This window comes from Embiotoca jacksoni, unplaced genomic scaffold (genome assembly GCF_022577435.1).
Source record: "Embiotoca jacksoni isolate LCO1_2020_lvr unplaced genomic scaffold, fEmbJac1.0.p SCAF_16, whole genome shotgun sequence".
Taxonomy (NCBI): domain Eukaryota; kingdom Metazoa; phylum Chordata; class Actinopteri; family Embiotocidae; genus Embiotoca; species Embiotoca jacksoni.
Window position 1 is genome coordinate 6,880,075 of NW_027185296.1, and position 20,866 is coordinate 6,900,940.

The window sequence follows — 20,866 nt, forward strand, 5'->3', positions numbered from 1 at the left end:
ATGTCTCCCCTGCAGAACAGCCTTTTCATGCCCCAGCATAATGTCAGCGGGTGACATCCAGGCCTGATGTGATGTGGCATTCACTAAAGGTCACGTTAGGCATCTCCGCTTCGTCTGCATCAGCAGAACTGGCAGCCGTCATATGGGCGCTGGCATCGGCCATTACCCGGGCCCTTGGGGGGACTCGGTGCTTTGAGGATTTGTCAGCAGGATTCTGATCTCTCTGTTTCAGTGCGGAGCGGATAGTCACAATCCACATCGACACAGAACAACACAAACTGGTTTGGACTATCAATCACACAAGAGGAGAAGGAAGATGACAATATGCTTTTTGGTTTCAAACATTAAATTTGCTAATTAATGATGCTCTTCAAGGGGAGATGGGGCAGAGACATATCAGAGTTTGGATGGGTTATGTGCCCAAAGGGTGAATTCTCTTCAAATTCATGCTGAGATAAGAAGATTTTATTCTGTATGCTTGTCTGTGCTTCCCTTCAAACAACAAAAACCCTACAGAAGAATGTATATATTTATCATGACAGTTCAGTTTAATAGACATAAAAACACGTTTGAAACTAATTATGAAAATAGGTTAGTCATTTTTAAAGTGACCACAAAACATTAAAACTGGCTTTTTGATCCTCACGTTTCATTTCACAGGAACAAGACATAAATATAGCGAAGAAGCGGCCTCCCATGTGGGCTCTGTACTTAAAGGGAGAAAATAGCAGCTGGACAAAGGCTAGACAGTCAGGAAAGGAGGTCCTGAACCGGCGAGACACAGACAGAAAGAGGAAACAACCCGAGACACAGAGACAGTGAATCCATTAGGAGATGGGCCAGTCAAACTCGGCACAGCCCAGCGAGAGAGAGGGCCAATCCATTCGAGCCAGTTGCCGTAGTGAGGGAACAGTTAACAAGCCCCACAGGCAGGTTTTACAGCCCCTGTTGTGTCTTAGACCCCACAGGCTGAAGAGGGGCTGAGGTTGACTGATACTGACAGGGTTTATGTGGGCAGGGGCGGAGGGCAGAGGGGGGATGGAGACGTGTAAAAAGGTGCTCATGAACCAACAACTGTCACTTACGAGAGCGCGGCACAAGCATCTTGCAGCAAAAGTGTGTACACACACACACACACACACACACACACACACACACACACACACACACACACACACACACACACACACACTCATCTATACATCCAAACATGCTCGATCCCACACCATTAAATCTGATGTGTGTGTGGAGCAGAGGTGAAGGGTGGGGGAGAGGCTGTCGTCAGAGGAGGGGGGCTTATCCAAAAAGTGCACCAATAAAACACCTGAAAATCAAATCCCATTGCTCTTATCGCGGCGCCATTCAGAGACGTTATCTGTTCAGGTAATGTGGTTATAAATTCAATTTCAGCCCACAGATTTCATTGTTTACTGATGCCTGCATGTTCCGGGCGGCAGAGCGCAGAAAGCTCGGGAACGCTCAATGCGTGTCGGGAAAAAGTCATTTAGGCTTCCGCAAGGGGATGCAAAAAAGAGGCGAGAGGGTTTGGGTGAACGGGGGGGGGGGGAGAGACCAGGAGAGCTGTCACTCTCCCAAGGACACCTGACTCTGCTTTCTATTTTCCTCCCCATGTTTTATTTAGAGGCCATTTTGTCCTATTTGGTTCCTCATTACGACGGCACATAGCTCAACTGATGTCAGGGGACGGGCCCTTGCCGACAGACAAACTTGTCATGTCACTGGTCATTTGGAGTTGTAGCACAGTGTTTGGATAATAGGGTCCTAAAGGAAGTTCAGTCCACTGCACCCCACATTGTGGGGTAAGAAACTGACAAACTAACCTGTTTGTAACGTGCTATATTAAAACGATTTAAATTGTGATTGCCAGAAGATGTCTTTTTTTTTTCTCGGTGACTGCGTGGAGATGGGAAATTAGGTGCATCTTGCCTACTAGCTCTCTCCATATGATTGATGGCTTTCAGGAGTAAATCACCTCATCTACTAGGTAAAATCTTGATATAGTGGAGCTCCTCAGGCTCCCAGCTGGCTGCTTATGGCAGTAATCCATCAGTGGGGCCCAATGGGCCGAGTGTCCCTCCTGGGTAATGTTCCTATTGACAGGCTATGATGTCAACACACTGACAGCAGGGGCCACAGTGGTGTGTGTGTGTGTGTGTGTGTGTGTGTGTGTGTGTGTGTGTGTGTGTGTGTGTGTGTGTGTGTGTATAACCCTATTTTTCTCTCACTATCACTGTCTGTCAATAGCACAGATAGGTCTACTGAACACACACACACACACACACACACACACAGGTCTCTGAATGTCTGTTAACTAACAGCAGTAAAATATATTCAATGAAGTATTTTATCTGGCATTTATACTGCATCTGCAATTTTGCAGATTAAGATTTTACATTATATAGTGGGATTGTAGAATATCCTGTTTTGTTAAATATTATATCCCCCACCAGTAAAATAAGAAGTAAATGATATAAGAATTAAAAACAGCTCCATTCAACAACAATAAAATGCTGCTTACACACAAATGCATCATTATGATAATCCAAAAATATAATTTATTAAGAAATTATGAAGTAATATTTACGAAATACATTAATACTTGTGGTGATGTGTATTCATGCAGTTACTATAATTTGTTTTGTATCTTAAAACACAAAGAATCAGTGACATATCATTTTAGACCACTGATACACATCGTACCATTTATGCATCCTCCTCAGGACACAATGTCCACTCTCAAAGTTGCTCACAGCTTTTATTAGAAAAGTCACATGGTGCATACCTGCAAGCTGACAAAAAATAATACATAAAAATCATTTAAGTGGGAAAGAGATCAGTTGGTCGGTGAAGCTACTTTTAGTTGACCTTGTCCCAAACCCCCAACCCGCTCTCCCCACCCCAATCCCAGAAGGAAGAAGAATCGGTGTATTCAGACAGAGATATAGATTTTTCAGGGATAACCATAAATAAAGGCAATCAAAAAAAAAAAAAACACTCTCGCATGACTGACTAATTAAGTTTTTGTTCTTTTAAGCCTTTAGTTGAGTGAAAGAAGAAGCTAATAGCTTTGGAAAAACACACTATCATCTCTCCATAGTACACCACATTTCAAGACAACATGAAAATCACAATGCAGTTTTTTTTTAATAGCACCTGTTTTTCTTGTATCCTTCCTCTATCAATGCAGGCAAAGTGAAGGGCCTCTATGACGCTCAGGCCCCAGTGTGTCCAGTCTGCCAGGCCATCCTGCGACCAGGAGAGCTGCTGGAGCACATGGAGCAGGAGTTAACCAAACTCGCCCAGCTAAAGATCAGGTATCGCACTTCACTCACTCTGTCGTCTGAGTGATCATACAAATCTACTCCATGAATGTCCTAACTGCCCTGCTGATGATCCCGTCTTCATCTCCTCCTTCTAACCGTTCTCTTATTTCTTTCAAGTTTTAACTTCCTCTATTTATCCATCTGTCATGTTCTTCCTGTTTTGCATTCTGCTCAGCTTTCAGGTTGATAATTAGCATTGTCAGGTTTTGTATCTAGAAGCAAACCCCCCTCCCTCACTTGCCTCAGTTTCCCCAGGTGGTATCTCCCTTCTTCTCTGTCACCTGTGTGCAGTGTTTACAAGCTGCCTCATTGTTCCCTACATATTTCATATTACAGCCTCCGGCCTTGAGGCGACAACTTGTACAGCAGGCAGATAATGTCCTGCTTAATGGCTGCTTTGAGCCCTGCACACACACACACACACACACACACACACACACACACACACACACACACACACACACACACACACACACACACACGGTCTGTAACATACACATGGATCAACAGTACACACATACACACACACACACACACACACACACACACACACACACACACACACACACACATTACCTGCTGCTTAGACCAGAAGAATAATTCCTCCAATAAAGACATTACACTCCAAATCTGCTTAACGACCGCTCCGTGGACAGTAATGGTTTCAAATTGAACTTGGCCCACGGGGACGTTGTGTGTGTGTGTGTGTGTGTGTGTGTGTGTGTGTGTGTGTGTGTGTGTGTGTGTGTGTGTGTGTGTGTGTGTGTGTGTGTGTGTGTGTGTTTGTGTGTGTGTGTGTGTGTGTGTGTGTAAGAGTGTGCGAGCACAGTGTCTGTGACAGACATAAAGTGAGAAAGAGTAAAATGAGGTTATACACAGACTCGCATACAAATTCAGACAAGATAAAAGCAGAGGTTATTCACGAGATGACATTTAAATGACAATATTGCGTTTGTATGTTTTATAAGAAGATTGTATAGTTGATTTATGTGCATGTGTGCAGTGTGGTGTTCTATTTCCAAGCGGGTTTAACATCCGAGTCTCTATTATTTCACTTCTTTTCCTTGCAGTGCCACTTCAGTGCAGCACGACCAGCTCATAAGGACGCAGAAGGTAAACACACAGTTGTGACATCTTCACGGTATTTAGTAAAGCTGTCACCATTATCCCAGCTTTGATTCTGTTTCTGTCTTTTGCTTCTCCTTTTTTCCTCCAGTCTCTCTCTCTCTCTCTTCATATCAAGCGTGAAGGAGGTTCTCCCACTTCGCCCCCTCGACCGGCTGAGGAAGCGCACTCTGACCGATACCAGGTACAGTTGAGAAAAGTAACAAAACCATTGTCTGATTATAGGGATTTTTAGATCTATAAAGTGATATGTTTGTACATGTGTGCATGTCCAGTGGGGCTCAGATTTCTCTTAAAGATGTATAGTAACAGTGCATGGTATGGTATGGTATGGTATGGTATTTACTTTATTAATCCCGCATGTGTTAAACTGTTAGGTTGCATTATAATCCAGACATTACAGAATAAAAAAAACCAACATAAATATACAGTCATACTGCAGATAAAATCCAGTGTCCTACTGATATTTGCACATATTTCTACTTACATTTTGTAAGCAGTCTTTGCCAAATGTGAGGGTTGGTTCTGTTTATTTCGTACTGGACAATTAGAGGCTAGCAACACCATAAAAACGTTGTGTTTTTTTCCTGGTGTGGTGCGAGTGACTCACCAGTGTCAGCAGCCTGGGGTTGGAGCACCTCACTTAAAACGAACAGGTTCATCAGGAGTCACATCAAGTCAAGTCAGTGTTGTATGTACAGTTGAAAACACAAATTGGACTCAGAGGTATTTACAAACTGTACAATATTCTTTATCATCAGACATTTGATTCAGATTACAAAAACCTGTATGTAGAAACTTCAGGAAAAGCAACATAATGGACAGACATTCAAAAGAGTTCATAGGAGAACAAAGAATGACAACATTAAAAAAAACAAAAACATTTTGTGTCAGAAATTAAAGAGGAAAAGCAAAGGAGGATAACTTCAGCAGCATCTTTCCCTAAAAACACTTTTTTAAAGCTGTAAAGTATTTCTTGTGACAATCACTAGAAAGAAAGAAAGGATCCAGTGTGTTTGTGCAATTACTGCCACCTAGTCCTGCAGGCTGCTGCTCATTCATCAAGTAGGAATGCAAATGAAATATATTGAGTTTAAAGTCTGCGGATAAAAATGATGAAACTTTATGTTTGTTGCAGACGTTTCTCCGCGTGCGGGCCAACAGACACACAAGACTTAATGGTACGTTGATGCATGCAGAGCGGACTGAATGTTTGTTCGTCACCAGAGAGTTGAGTACAGTAGACTCTGTCAGGTTCTGTGTGTTTGGTCCCAACCCGTCCCTCACCAGTCGCTCAGACATCACTCCCTTTTCCCACATCATCTCCGCTGGCCTAGCGCCCACACGAGCAGAGGAGCTATTAACCTCTCAACTTTGACCTCTTGATATGTTAACAGTTGATGACCTCTGCTGGTGCAGGTGCTACGTCAAATCTGCCCCATTACGCCCCCACAGCGCAGGAGCCCACCTAGACTGCACACAAGCTGGTAAGAAACACTGGGAAGCACTTTTCTTCTTCCCCACACTCACGTGAAGCTGCTGAGTCCTGGATGTGAAGGCTGAGGAAGGCTTTGATTACACCTTTAATGAAGAAACACTGTTTTGTTTTTCTTTAAAAATATTAGGTTATTTTGGTGTCTTTTTAAGAGGTTAGTTTCAATATTCTCAAGTCTGTGACCCGAACTAACAAAACTATGAGGGATCATTTGTTTGCAATCCAGATAAGTTTACTGTTAATTTATGTTTTTACTTACAAACTGGATTTATGATTACAGTGTGAGAAATATGCTCCAAACTGTCTTTTATGCTTTTAAAACGTAATTTTACACTTGCATTAAAAAGACACAAAAAATAACTTCATAAAAAACAGATTTCTTCATTGTTTTGATGAAACCTAACCCAGACACTTTGTTCAAACATGATGATTTTGCCTTTTCAAAACCAAAAAAAGTATTCTAGTACTGGAGCAATTAGTTAATTAGTTTATCAATAATACAATATTTTATTAATCATTCCAGTTAGTTATTACAAAAAAAAAGCAGCATCATGCCTGAAATCTCAGTTGTAAGACACTTTAGGATGCCAGATTGTTAAAAATACTTGTAGCTGATGTTTAGCTTCCACTTACTGAATTACTTCAGGTCATTAATAAAGAGCTGCTGCATTGAGCTAGTGATCTAGAGGAGGATAAATATCAGCCAATGACTTTTTACAACTCAGCATCACACAATGTGTTCTTACAAATGACTTAACACTCCTCTATAGAGCATCAGTGAATTATTGATGAACCATTGATTAAGTAATTAAGTTATACACTGTTAAGGAGGAGTTTCTTATTATATTTTTTAAAATGTGGTTCCTCAACCACTTCTGTCTGTGCCATGCATATATCCCAGGGAAAAGTTCAACTTGTTCATCTAGCATTTGAAAAAGTAATGTGACAGTGTCTCTGCACTGATACAGACATGAGGTCCTGCAGAGCAGCCTGACACCGTCTGACACCTCACACTTCTGGCTCCTCTTATTATTTCCACTGAGATTCTCCAGCTCGTAGCTGACTCTTCAAACTGCCAGTGGTGTCGAGGTCTGTTAGCCTTTATTGGGCCTTAAAACAGGACAGCATAATGAGCTTCTAAATACACGTCAGAGAGGAAAAAGAGGAGCAGGGGGAGGAGGAGGAAGTGCTGCTCCGCTGTTGATTAATCAAGCTCTCTCTCTCTTTCTCTCTCCTCTCTGTTTGATGAGCTCTTCCTCATCTATGACCGCCTCTTTAACCCTCATTATGTTCGATGGGATGGCAGCGCTCGGGTCACGGCCACCGGCTCTCTGTGTGTCCCCCCTCAGGGCCACTGTCATCCAGCGGGAATTAGAGGGCCCTAAAACTTAATGTCCCCCTGTGCAATCTGCAGCCAGTCAGGTCACAGTAGGAGAGGAGGAGCAGTTAGTGTTCTGCCATGTTAACTTTTATATTTTCAGAGAGGAAGGTGGGGGAGAACTGTGAGCTGACAGGAGGGAGACGGACCTAGCGCTTTGCATCCAGTGCTGAAAAGAAAACTGCAATCGCTGTGTATATGAAGCCCATATCTATATGATTACATGTACTTGGGTTGTAAATTATGTAAAAAAAAATATTGTGTATCCTTCATCGACAACCACGTGTTAATGTGCACATGTTTATTTAAATTTGAAAGGGGATATTATTTAACACAATTACTTAAGTGAAAGTGGATGTTAAAAGTATCTGTTCGTAGTGAAGAACAGACCAGTACATTTATTCCAGCGGCCTGCTGTACTATTTTTAGGTACTCTTTAGTATTTCTGCTGCTTATACTTCCACTGCACTACAATGCAAAGGCAAATCTCATTCTTTTTACTGCAATCCTTTTGACAACTAGTGGGTACTTTGTGGATTCATATTAACAAAAATTAGAATAAAAAAAAAAAAAAAAAAAAAAGGGATTATTTATTATTGGGCATCAGAGGAAAATTGACAACGTGCCTACCAGAATATAAAATAATAAAAGTTAGCCCCAACTTTAAAAGCTGCAACGCTAAAGTCAGGACCACATTAATGTATTTAATCTATAATTGTAATATGAATATTTCTCAAATGGCCCAATTTGCATAATGGGAATTATTTAACACTTACTCAAGTTAAATCTGAATGCAGGACTTTTACTTGTAATATTCTACACTGTAGTATTTCTACTCTTACTTAAGTAAAAGTTTGTTTACTTCTTCCACTGTTATTTTTTTCATTGAACCTTCATTTACTAATTTAAAATGTTTAATCCATGTGTGTTTTCATCCATAACTCAAACTTACCCTGGTTAAGAATCACTCTACTGGACAGATGAATAAATTACTTACAAACTTTTAAAAGAAGATTAAATGTCAGCACAAACATCTTAACTGTACTCTTACATGTAGGGACTGTACAAAGATTATTGGAGTTGAACCTCACTTTGAGAAAGAGGAAGGCCTACTTCAAGGTTATTAGTGTTTTATGGAACCCTCTTCTGGATACAGAAGAAAAACAATGGAACACACCCCTCATATTATCTTACAAATGTTATACAAGTGATACAGTAAATATGGTGCAACATTTTTAATACAATTTACAGCCTTAATATCTTAATAAATGTCTTATGTGGACCACAACAGAAAATTGTCTGTTTGAGGTAACTATTTACACTGTTAACTTGCAAAACTTGCAGAAATCACAAAGACAAAACTTTCAATGGGAACAGACACCTCATGCAATCTGCCAATCAGGAAAGAATAAGGCACATCTCATGTTTCAGAGTTTATAAGTGAAAGATAAAGTACAAAAAAACTGTTAAATTAATCGTAGAGACCAAGCTGAGGTCACTGTGACCTGCCTTTAAAATAACCGTATTCCCATCTTTTCATCTGTCTGTCTTCTGTCTGTTTGCAGTCAGGATTGGAAAGCTGAAGAGGAGGAAACCAGAGGAAGGACAGGTATGTCTGTCTGTGAAAGACACATGAAAGTATTTGTTCCTCTGACATTTTTATTGTAATCAGAGATGAAGATATCCAACGTGTAGCGGACTGACCTCCAGTTGAGAAAATGTCGCTGGTCCACAGACATTGTTGACTGGCTTTGTTCATGTAGCATCAGGATCACTGTCAGCTCGCTGTGTATCCATGTGAAAACACCACCGGAATTGGTTCACAGCCATGAAAACACACGAGCAGATACGTAGCTGGAGGCTATGGGAGGCGTATGGGCATATTCACCCAGACAGTGAAGCTGTGCACTTAATGTTTGTGTGTGTGTATGTATGTGTTTCAGGAGGGTTCAGCTGAATTGGCCCCGTTGGAGGACGAGTGGAACGAGAGGAGAAGGATACAGATGACGTCTATAGGGTTTAAAGGTAAGCATAAATCTGTGTGCCATCGAGGTACCCATGTGGATAATCTTGCTCATTGGAGGACGAATAATGTGACTGAGTGGCAGTTGAAAAACCACTGAACTTTTCAGTCCAGATTACAGCAGAGCAGGATGCCTTGAAGGTTGGCTCAAAAGTAACGAAAGCGAAACTCTGACCTGCAAACTTGTAACACCCCGACTCACAGAAACAAGCAAAAAATATTTAACATCTGAATTTACCTTATTGTGACCTAATAAATCAGCTCTCCTCATGTCGTCCAGTGGCTTTTTATTAAATCATTTCTATATAAAATTGTCTCCTCAGGTGCAATGTTGGTGAGCGCGACTCCTAAGGAGTGTCGAGACAGCGATGCTGACCTGGACGTGGACGGAGACGACACTCTGGAGTACGGCAGGGCGCAGTATCCTTTCCAGTGAAGTCACAGTGTGAACAACACAACACGTTTACTCTGTAGTTAAGTTTACAGAGAAGTGCGAGGTGGGCGGCACAGTGAAACAGCGAAAAAGTTCCGGGTTCGACTCTGGGTCTTTCTGTGCCAGTCTGCATGTGCCTGCGTGGGTTCTCTCCGGGGGTACTCCGGCTTCCTCCCACCATCCAAAAACATGCACCTCAGGTTAATTGGTGATTCTACAAATGTTTGTCCCTTAGGTATGAATGAGAGCGTGAATGGGCTTTGTTTCCGTCTGTCTCTACGTGTTGGCCCTGTGATGGACTGGCGACCTGTCCAGGTTGTACCCTGCCTTCGTCCAAAGTGAGCTGGGATAGACTCCAGCCCCCCCCATGACCCTGTTCAGGATGAAGCATGTATAGATAATGGATGGATAGAGAAGTGAGAGGTGTCAGGTATAAAGTGAGTTAACTTTGAAAAACAGACAAGATTGTTTTAACATTTTAAGAAAAATACTGTTTTGAAAAATTTACCTTAAACTTTAAAATAATCAAAAAAGTTGTTCACTTGGAGATTAAATTTTTTACAGTTAAATTTGTTGTCTTTACAGACGCTTTTAGTTTTTAGTAAACATGCACTGTACTGTATTTCTCAGCATTTTACAGATTAGGTAAATGTCTTGCTTGTTGTTGGCTTTCTGTGTTTTTTTCCCTGACTTTGGTCTCAGATACACAGAGACAGATGTAATTCCCTGTTCAGGAGAAAGCTCCAAGGAGACGACAGTGAAGTACGTATCCCACCCAGTGACATTTCTTGAATAACTCGAATATTCAAACTGACATAAGATGATGCACTAATTGCTTTATTTTTTTTACAAACCTTTTTCCTTTGTTTTTTATGCCTTTTAAATGTGTTTTTCCAGCAGCCGCAGCATGTTACCTGATTCCAGAGTAAACCTTGACTTTACCAAGTGGTCCAATGATGGTGAGTTGAGCCAACCCTGAATAATACTTGATTAAATAAGACAAAAATAAAAGAATAATTGAATGAAAACCAGTTTTTGGGCAGGGTTAGCCTGAATTCAGTTGCTTCCCACTATTTGTGTAATTATCTGTTCTTTTGTTTGCTCTCTCAGGGAGTCCGTCCACAAGCAGCGGAGAGAAACAGGACGGCAGCACAGCCGGTCTCCCCAAAACCTGCAAAAACACTGAGATCGAGATGTGAGTTTGAGCTCTTAACGGGTTGTTACTTCTTTTAAAGACAGAGATATCCTCACAGCTCCAATAGTTTTGTCACATCACTTTGTTAATGTTTCACCTGATTCACTTCCTGTTTATATGTTGTCTCTTTAAGAGACTTCAGGGTGCGATAAAATGATTAATTTATAGTTTACAAAAGCTAAGAAAGCCGAGTGGCTTTTAGCAATAAAAATATAAAGTAAACTAGAAAGTATTTTGCTTTTAATTAATAATATTCTCACAGTAGACATGATTATAAGTAGTTGCTTGTCCTGTGCACAATCACTATCTTTTTTCTGGCGGGTTTATGATTTTTTAAATGGTAAAAGCTGTGATGGGAAACCAGCTGCAAGGAAGGTCCGATTTAAACTTGGAACGCTTTACATAAAAGTTTCAGAGTGAAGTTTTACTGGTGATGGCAGTATATTCCCAGCATGTACTAGGTGACAGCGCAGACAGGGAAACATTTTCAGGTGTGAATCAGCCAGTCAGAGCTGAGGAAATGTTACCATCCCTCTGTAAAGTGTATTCTGAGAAACTACCTGCCCCTGCTCCCACCTGCCTGATACACAAAACTATATCAATGTGATGATATCATCAATCAAGGTCATCGCAGGCGACGCAGGCATGTACACACGTTTCATCACACTTAATGCTTTGTATCCCGTCTGCCACTCTGTACACTATGTTTGCACATATACTCTATCCTGTAATTGTGCTTGTGTCTGCGTGTATATCTATTTCTGTGAGGACCGTGACACCCCCCCCCCCCCCCCCCCAAGCCTATGATAAATGAGACAGTGAATGCAGGCAATGTGATTGCTGCTAAATTTCATGCTCAGTGTCCATGTTGGCCAGCAAATAATTTAATCTGTCTTCGATTTATAAATGACTCTCCAGTGTCGGCCTAACTCACGCGCTCTCCCACTTCCCTCCTGTGTGTGTGTGTGTGTGTGTGTGTGTGTGTGTGTGTGTGTGTGTGTGTGTGTGTGTGTGTGTGTGTGTGTGTGTGTGTGCAGGCTCTCAGAGGATTCCACTCTGACAACACTGGACACACTTAAAGCTCGGATACGGGATTTGGAGAAACAGCTGTCTAAAGGAGACAGATTTAAATGCCTCATCTGCATGGTGAGTACGAAGGCAAATGAAATCAATAGAGCAGAGACACAGGAAAGAGAGATAACAGCGCACTAATGCAGACAGTGACAATATGAATGTACTGACCTGTGTTTTAGGCAATAAATCAATATTATTGGTCATGGTTGTTCAGTGGAATATAAATATGTATAAGATGATATATTGATGTGTTGGTGCAGAATTATATATTTTTTACTTTTTCAACTTTTTTTATGAAACTCAAGTAATATTTGAAAATTATTTAAAATATTGATGTGTAAATTACCTGCAGACTCTCAGGAGGATTAGTTGACATGAAATTGTGATGTATGTTAAATCTGTATACGTTGATATGTATTGATGTACAAAACTAATCTTGACATCTTGATATTAAACTCTACTAATTAGCTCTGGAATAATTAGTTGAAAATCTATCAACATTTAATCATTTCCTTTTTTGGAAAAAAAAAAAAAAAAAAAAAAAGGGTTTCTGCAGTGAAATTTGTAGCTTTTCTCCTTCATATATTTTTTTCTGGGCCACAAAAGAAGCTATTTAAAGTTGTGACCGCTGCTTCAGAGAATGTGTAAATTGTTTTCTACCTTTTCACATTTCACAGAGTAAATCCTTCACTGATTAATAGTGAAAATGTATTGATCTGTAATGAAAATAATCAGCAGTTGCAGTGCCACTTTATACGCCATCTTATCTCTGGTGTCTGCTACAATATTTGTAGAACATGCTAAACTACGAGCCCACAAACGTCTCTTTAATTTCACAAAGGCTAAAAACAACCAAACTAGTTTAAAAAAATTTTGTGAAGACAAAGCTGCTGTGTCCAACTCAATCTCTGCTCTCATAAATATACGAATGGAAGCTAACTCCATACATTTGTCCTGAACAAGGCAAGTAAAAGATATTTTATAGTGTGCTCATTTCGACTTACACAGAGTTGTCGCATCAAAATGTATTAAAATTAAAACAGTGTAGGCTAATAAAACACTAAACACACCAGTTGGACGTTTCCTACTGTTAAAGAGGTTTTGAAAAATTTGATTTAAAAAGAGTGTCTCCTGCTGTAATGCTCCACTTGTAGTTTCATAAGGACATCTAGTGGGAGCTTTTTGTACAGCAAGTAAGAGCTCCTCACCTGTTTCTCTATGTGCAGGATACGTACACTACACCGCTCACCTCCATCCAGTGCTGGCATGTTCACTGTGAGGAGTGTTGGCTTCGAACACTGGTAAGAATTTTTTTTTTTAACTCACATGAACATGCATTTTTATATATATATAAAATGTTCAGAACCTGTTTGTTAAAAGTCTGGATTTTTTTCTTTTTTCCAGGGAGCAAAGAAGTTGTGTCCTCAGTGCAACACCATCACCTCACCTGGAGACCTGAGGCGGGTTTACCTGTGACTCGACCACTCATTAAGGATCGGGGAGGGGGTTCTTTTGTTTTAGCCAATAAGGGGTGGACTTGTGGTCAGCTGGCCTGCCATACACTCCCACCTTCCTCACCCTCCTTCTCCTCCTCCTCACACCTGTATGTGTGTACTCCATAACATCCACTAACACCTTGCAATTTGAAGAGCAGGAAGTTTGACCTCTGACCTGTACAATATCTACGTTTCTGCTGCGACATCAGCCAGATCAGAAGAAACATCAGAGCTCAGGCACCGAAAAAAACAAGCAGAAAGATGCTCTGGGACAATATTTATCAATTTTATAATCCTTTTTGTCTGTTTTATGGGGGGAAATAGTTGAATTAAATTGAATTGCAAAGCACATGTACATAGTTTTGTGTATGTATGTTTGGAGTGGTGTGTGTGTATATGATGTTGACTAGCAGAACAACCCGGCTGTAATTACTGTACAGAGTTTGTCTTTTCTCCAATCATTTATTATTTGTTTAGCCCCTGTAGGTTGGAAACATTTACAGTAATCTCATTTCGTCTTTGTGTATGATGTATTTCTTTGTATAGGATCATTAAATCTAATTTTATCAGCGTTACTACAATAAAATGTCTGTCTAAAGGTTGTTGTTTCACTAAATCTTTGACCTCTGGGCACAACATGAATACCCACTTGTTGCATTAGCAAACTGTGGGCATAAATGGACAGCAAGTGTCAGCCAGTCCCGTTCACAGTCTCGTTATTTTGGATCCGTGTGGCGTATTGGCTTCTTTAAGAAGTGGGTCGGTGCAGGATTACCCAGGCAGAGCCCATTGCAGCTCACCTAGGGTTGAGGGACACTAAACCCTACTATTCTGAGCCTTTACTGCGAGGCCGCTCAGAGCCTGACACCCAAAGAATCAACCGCAGAGCACAGAGATGGCAGATACCCATACTTTATCATTAACAGCAGGAAAACGATGAGTCCAACAGCATTTAAATGTCAGCTGTTATGACATTTTTTCCAGTTTTTAAAATGTACCTACATTGTAGAGTGAAAGGAGAGACAGGAGAGCATATGACTCATTTCTATCACGTCTGTGTCCTTCAGCAAGGCTTTAAACCTCCAAAACATCTTGAATAGGGCTCCTCAATCAATTATAGATTTGGCTGGACTGCTGCTTCCTGCTGCAAACTGTCAGTGTGATTAAGGAAGTGACACTTCCCAGGATAAATAAAGGTGATATATCTCTCTCAGATTAAGTTTGCCCACATTAGACACAAGTTTTGTTTGACTTTTCACAATCATACACAAACATATTTTAATATTTACAATGTACTGTTTATATCAACCTTCACCTGTTTTTAAACGCCAAAACTCCAGGGGACAGTCTGGGGCTTAATCAATAAATCTATACGAAAACAAACCTACTGTATTGGAACAGTGACATGACCACTTATCAAAATCATTTTGTCTGATGAGCTGCTCACACTGTGATCTGTATGGATGGCGCAGACAAAAACAAGCCAGCATGGACACAAGCGATTGGTCAGTGAGCTGAGGGGAGGTGGTGGTAATTCAGAGTGACAGTCAGCTGCTTCACTGTGATCCACATACACACACTCACACTCACACAATTTATACTCAGTCCATAAAGAAGGTTGGCTGAAGAGTCATCTGTCATTGAAAGTCTCTATAATACAGACAATACAGGACCTGTGAGAAAAGGTAAGCTGGAATTCTTACTGTACTAGAGGAGGACATGTTTGTAATGCAGTGAGTACAACTGTATTTTCATTAGAAGGCTGTTGTTTTGGATCATATTTGTTTACCAGCAATGACTGAAACAACTAACTTTTTCTAACATCGTGTTTTTTCACTTCAGTATACATGGAAATGTGTCAAAGCATAACACATTGGAGAAAAGAGGCAAATAATAATTGATTGGGATGTTATTGATCATTGTTCATTTAATAGAGTCCATTTCAAGTTTTTCTTCTCACTAAAAGACCTGAAATTAAATATTTATTTAGGTAAAGCTACTATATATTGTACTGAGTTAAAATATCCAAAGTAAAACTATTAATTGTGCTTAATAGACCCTCTCATACTGTTATAATATATATGAATGGATTGTTATTATTATTAATAATAATACTTTAGCTGCTGGTAGAGGGAAGTTAATTTTAGTGGAGTAATTATAGTGGAGTAAAAAGCACATTTCCATAAAAAAAAAAAATCTAAAGTAGAAGTAAAATGGAAACTTGAGATACTTAAGTAATTGGTAATGTGACTAGTGCAGAGCTCCTGTGTTATTAAATAATTGTGTGAGTGGGGATTCTAAATTAATTGATTTAAGTGTCCCTGAAACATCCTCCTGTCTTTAGCGCAGCAGGTAAGTGGGTCACCTGTCCCAGACCCCGTGTGTGACGTGGCCACCAATCCAATTAATCCTGCGGACTGACCTGCCATGACTTCATTAAGCGGCACTCTTAACATTAACCTCGGGGCCTCTGGCTGTCTAACGAGTCAGCAATTAGGACACAGACATATTTTAATAGTTTAATTAAGGAAACGTAGAGACGTAGAAAATTCTCAGTGTCAATTAATTATTAGTGGAGATGAAAAGTGCAGTGATATAAGAGCAGCGGCCTGCTGTTAAACCCCCTCCCCCCGCAGTGTGGTGGTTAAGAGAGGCTTGGATCAAAGGATTAGCTTCACTCCACCACTTTAGACCAGTTAACAGGTTGGTTGGTGGACTTCACCAGCACTGCAGCAGCAACTCAATGGTAGAAAGAGAGTAAAAATACGTTATAGAAAGCATATCTCAACTCTTGTAGATACTATGATGACCTGTATTTTATCCTAGAAATCACTGCCACTCCTCTAATGGTGGATTTCATCTGGGACAAACTGATTTTAATCTGCTTCTGGCACCAGCCTGATCTCACTCTGTTCCTGCCTTCCTCTGTCTGTCTGTCTGTCTGTCTATCTGTCTCAGGACAATGTCAGGACCGAGGCCTGTGGTGCTGAGCGGCCCTTCTGGAGCGGGGAAGAGCACTCTGATGAAGAGGCTGATGAAGGATCACGAGGGCGTCTTTGGCTTCAGCGTGTCACGTACGTTTGTGTGCCAACCGGTGATTGGTTTTCATCACAACATCCGACGTCTGAGAAGGAATTAGGGCAGGGTGTCAAAGTCTGCACAGGCCGGCAGTTTTTATGCTCCAGCAGTAAACCTTGTAAAAGCTGCAACTTAATGTCTTTATTCCTGTCTGGGTTTTAATGATCAAATCCTTTCCTCACAGACACAACAAGAAATCCTCGACCAGGAGAGGAAGATGGCAAAGGTACGGTAGTTGTGGCTCCAAACTGACTTGTTGTTGACACTTCTTATTATCTACACAAATGGGTGGCTGATGTCTTCGTCATGTCACACTCTATTAGTCCCACCATGTCTGGACTAGGATTTGAACCTGTAGTACTGTGATTAAAAGTGCATTTTAGAAAGTCGGGAGTCTGATAAATTCACTTCTTTGTTTTTTGTTTTAATCCAAAGTTTCCCAGTTTCCCCTACCTGCTCTGTCCACAGCACTTCTTACTCCCAAGTGAGCTGCACGAATGGTTTTATCACTCTGTATGGCTCCCTTCAATATAAAAGGGATAAACATCTCTCTGTGCCTTTTTTGCTTTCTCCATAGGGCTGAACAAGCTCCCCTTCCTTCTGGGGGCTGCTTTACTGCCTGTAGCAGCCATCTTATCCTCTGAGGACTTAGACATGTCAGCCTCATTTTCGTGTCCAAATGAATCAGAAACCACAGATGAAGGTGATCTCAATGTGATTCCTGATCAGAGTCGTTAATGGCAGAGGGATGGGGGTTACTTTCATCATCCTGGCATGCTATCATGTGACAAAAATTAAAAGATAAAACAAATATAAAAAGAATATAAAAAATGATCTCGGACAGTCTACACTTTGGAGTAAAAAGCTTTTGAAAATAGCCCCCTGTGATGCCTGTGAATGAGTGATTCCCATTTCCAGTCCTGACAGGTTTTGCATCCAGAAAAATTGCCCCAATTCCCCTTTGAGGTTGATGGACCACTGTTGATTTGCATCCAACCATTAGCAAAACAGGCAAAAGATTCAACAAGTGCATCTTATTTTTTTTCTTATTTACAGGATCTATGTGACCTTTCAAATGTTGCTGTCACGTCCATTTAATTAGATTCTTTAGTCGAGGCCCACATGCTTTTTTTTTTACTGACAATATTGGACACTGAACAGATTCTCATTGATTCAAACTACATCCCATCATTTGAGTCACCGCAAAATGAATTTTGCTCACTTTGGGTCACAATGAGGTTTTGAGCCTGCATGGAGATATTTAATTTACTGCAGTTGTTGTGTATGTTGTTTAAAATCTATCCAGCCCTATTTCCAGGCTTATTATCTATTTGTTTACAGCATAGTCACTCTCGATCCAGTGTTGTTACTTCAGCCTAAGCAGACTCTTTCATGTTGTCATGCTAATGACTGTATGCTATCACAGTGGCCATTAGTTGTAGTAGTAGTAACGTGTTTGCTTCTGAAACTCTGCTTGTTTTAGATCCCCAGAATTTTTTATGTTTGGGAGATTTAGGCCTGTGGATCTAGTATGGACAATATAATGTGTTCTTTTACCGTTGTACTAATAGCATCTATATATATGTAAAAAAAAAAAAAATGAAGTCACAAAGAAACCATTTGTAATCTTTGCATGCGCTTCCCATACAGAATAGCTGCATTGAGTTAATTTAAATGGCCAAAAACACAACAAAGAGAACATCACTCAAACACATGCTACCCACTGTGAAAATGGTGCATAATAAATACAAATTTTAAACACCGAGTTGTGCACATCAAAGTTGACCTTTGTGCCTGTATTTTCTTTAAATTGGTTATAACCACTGTGATGTTCATCTTTCACTAAAACGTAGTGGGCTATCATCTGATTTGCATTATCTCGCTTTTACATAGTTTTTCCAGGGTGCACATTTTTCCTGGCAGAGCCACATTCATTATAAACATTACATCTCACAGACTACCACTTCACAACGAAAGAGGCCATGCAGGACGGCATCGACAACGGAGAGTTCATCGAGAACGCTGAGTTTTCTGACAACATGTATGGAACAAGGTAAAAGCAAATGTTTACATCTCTACATATTCTTTACTATAGTCAGTGTGATACCTATAGGTGGATGGCTGACCTTAGTCCGGATGTGGTTGAGTTTCTTTTTCCTGTTAAAAGAGAGTTCTTCTTCCACACAGTTGCAAAGTGCTTGCTCATTGGGGAATTGTTGGGGTTCTTTCAATAACACTGTAAGATCTTGACCTTACTGCGTAAATATTTCTTTATTTTTTTTTAAAGGGAAAGAGCACAATTAAATTCATTAAATTCATTAAATTAAAGTAATTGCACCAGCATTAGTAGCTAATCCGCATATGTTGTTCCTCAGCAGGTAGACAAAAAACAAAAACAAATTTGCCACCACATAAATTTAATTCATTTTAAAATATTACCTCAGTTCCTTAAGCATGTAACCGTCAGAGCCTTAACAAACTGCTAACCTGCCCAAAAAAAACATTTGCATGGTTTCATTGAAGATTTTATAGGTCTAAATACCACACATACCGTACATAAAATACAATAAATCATCAAGAGTATCAGGGTCACTGATATTAGTTCAACTTCATCCAGTAGTAAATGTAGATTGTTGCCTTATGTAGGGGATCACAAGGACTGGTGACAGATGGAGCTTTAACTCCCATTCGCTGAAAAAGAGCAACAGTGTGTGTGTCACATTTAATCTCTTCCTCTTATTCTGTAGATAACACTCACTCACTCACTGAGTCTGAGCAGCTTGGATCAATGCAGCAATCCTCTTACCTTTGCTACTACATATTGAAAGCACAAAATTACTCCACTTAGTACCTGCTCGAGCCCCATCTCTGCTCACATGTACGGCCTCTTTTATTTCTTTAGTAAGGCTGCCATAGAAGATGTGCAAGCTCAGAACCTAATCTGCATTCTTGACGTGGACATCCAGGGGGTGAAGAGGATTAAAGAGACTGACCTGAACCCCATCTACATCTCCATCCAGCCTCCGTCCATGGAGATCCTGGTACATTTGCTACTTGGTTTATTCATGCTTTTTCCTTGCTTGTGCAGAGAGGGCTCTATAAGGGGGACAAACAGGCTTACTTCTTTTTTTTTTTAAATAACATTTATAAATTTTTGTTCCATACTTTGATTACCATAATAAATAAAGAGTTTACTATGCGTCATGTCTTAGTGCAGCTGTTATTAACGTCTTCCTTTGTTTTCTTTCTCAGGAAAAACGTCTGAGGGACAGGCAGACAGAAACAGAGGAGAGTTTACAGAAGCGCCTGGAGGCAGCACGCATTGATATGGAGCTCAGTAAGTTACGGTGATATTTCTGCTGCACAAAAAGCTGAAGTAAAGACAATCTCTCCAGCTGAATAAATTCTGATTTCTAGGTAAGGAGCCTGGGGTGTTCGACATTGTTATCATCAATGATGACTTAGAGAGGGCTTATGAGGAGTTGAAGGATATCCTCAGTGAAGTAAGACAATCTAAAAATGTCCTGGCTCATATTTGTTTTAAATACACTTTGTACATGACCATTGGTTTTTGTCATTTTTCTCTACAGGAAATTCAAAAAGTTCAGGAGGCCAAGTCATAATAGCTAAACAATAACTTCGTCATTCTGCTGCTGGAAAGAAGAACCAGCATTTGTGACTCTGACCTGAATATTTCCATCTTCACTGATTGCGAACACACCTGAAGTCTGGACAAAAGTCGGTTTGTCCTTTCTCATCTGCGTACATTATTACAGTCAGAGGGCAGCTCTGTTCAGTTTTGATGCACAGATGGAAATGAGAGAGTCTGGACTGAAATGTTTTTGTTCTTGACTAAGTGAAAGGGGGGTTGTGTTAGATGTAGTAAATCAATAACTGACATGTAGGTAAAATAATCCTGAACCATACATTTCTGCCAGGTGGCCGGGCAGGCATGTAAATTGTCCAACTGTCAAATCCAGTGCTACATTTGGAGTTTATGAGGCCCAGTTTGGCACCGACTCACATCAAGTAGTACAAACAGTCAGTACCTGGGACACAGCACAAAGTCGTTAGAAAATATTCAGAAAATTAGCTCTCATTTATCGTATTTGTTTTGTTAAGTACTACAGTATAAACAATTTCTGTCATAGTTAGGTATATTATTAAAAACTATTTTGATTTATACTCAGTACTATTATGTCATTAAAATATGGACTCACGCTTT

General features: G+C 40.3%; 2 protein-coding genes across 2 annotated transcripts in view; both read left to right on the forward strand.

Annotated features, from left to right (window-relative positions):
* rnf220b (ring finger protein 220b) overlaps positions 1-14,129 on the forward strand; it is a 31,476-nt gene extending 17,347 nt beyond the window's left edge. The window contains exons 3-16 of the mRNA XM_069149942.1: positions 3,209-3,335; positions 4,415-4,457; positions 4,561-4,653; positions 5,608-5,650; positions 5,867-5,956; positions 8,908-8,951; positions 9,286-9,367; positions 9,689-9,785; positions 10,501-10,560; positions 10,699-10,757; positions 10,909-10,993; positions 12,031-12,139; positions 13,294-13,368; positions 13,472-14,129. Coding sequence (XP_069006043.1) covers positions 3,209-3,335; positions 4,415-4,457; positions 4,561-4,653; positions 5,608-5,650; positions 5,867-5,956; positions 8,908-8,951; positions 9,286-9,367; positions 9,689-9,785; positions 10,501-10,560; positions 10,699-10,757; positions 10,909-10,993; positions 12,031-12,139; positions 13,294-13,368; positions 13,472-13,543 — 1,079 coding nt within the window. The 3' untranslated portion in view covers positions 13,544-14,129. The remainder of the gene's footprint in view (positions 1-3,208; positions 3,336-4,414; positions 4,458-4,560; positions 4,654-5,607; positions 5,651-5,866; positions 5,957-8,907; positions 8,952-9,285; positions 9,368-9,688; positions 9,786-10,500; positions 10,561-10,698; positions 10,758-10,908; positions 10,994-12,030; positions 12,140-13,293; positions 13,369-13,471) is intronic.
* Positions 14,130-15,185: 1,056 nt separating this feature from the next.
* guk1b (guanylate kinase 1b) lies at positions 15,186-20,264 on the forward strand. Its single transcript, XM_069150556.1, has 9 exons — positions 15,186-15,248; positions 16,522-16,637; positions 16,826-16,867; positions 17,219-17,344; positions 18,598-18,694; positions 19,544-19,682; positions 19,894-19,978; positions 20,059-20,144; positions 20,232-20,264. Exons 2-9 carry the CDS (start codon positions 16,526-16,528, stop codon positions 20,262-20,264), a joined length of 720 nt encoding a protein of 239 aa, XP_069006657.1. The 5' UTR covers positions 15,186-15,248; positions 16,522-16,525.
* Positions 20,265-20,866: the final 602 nt, after the last annotated feature.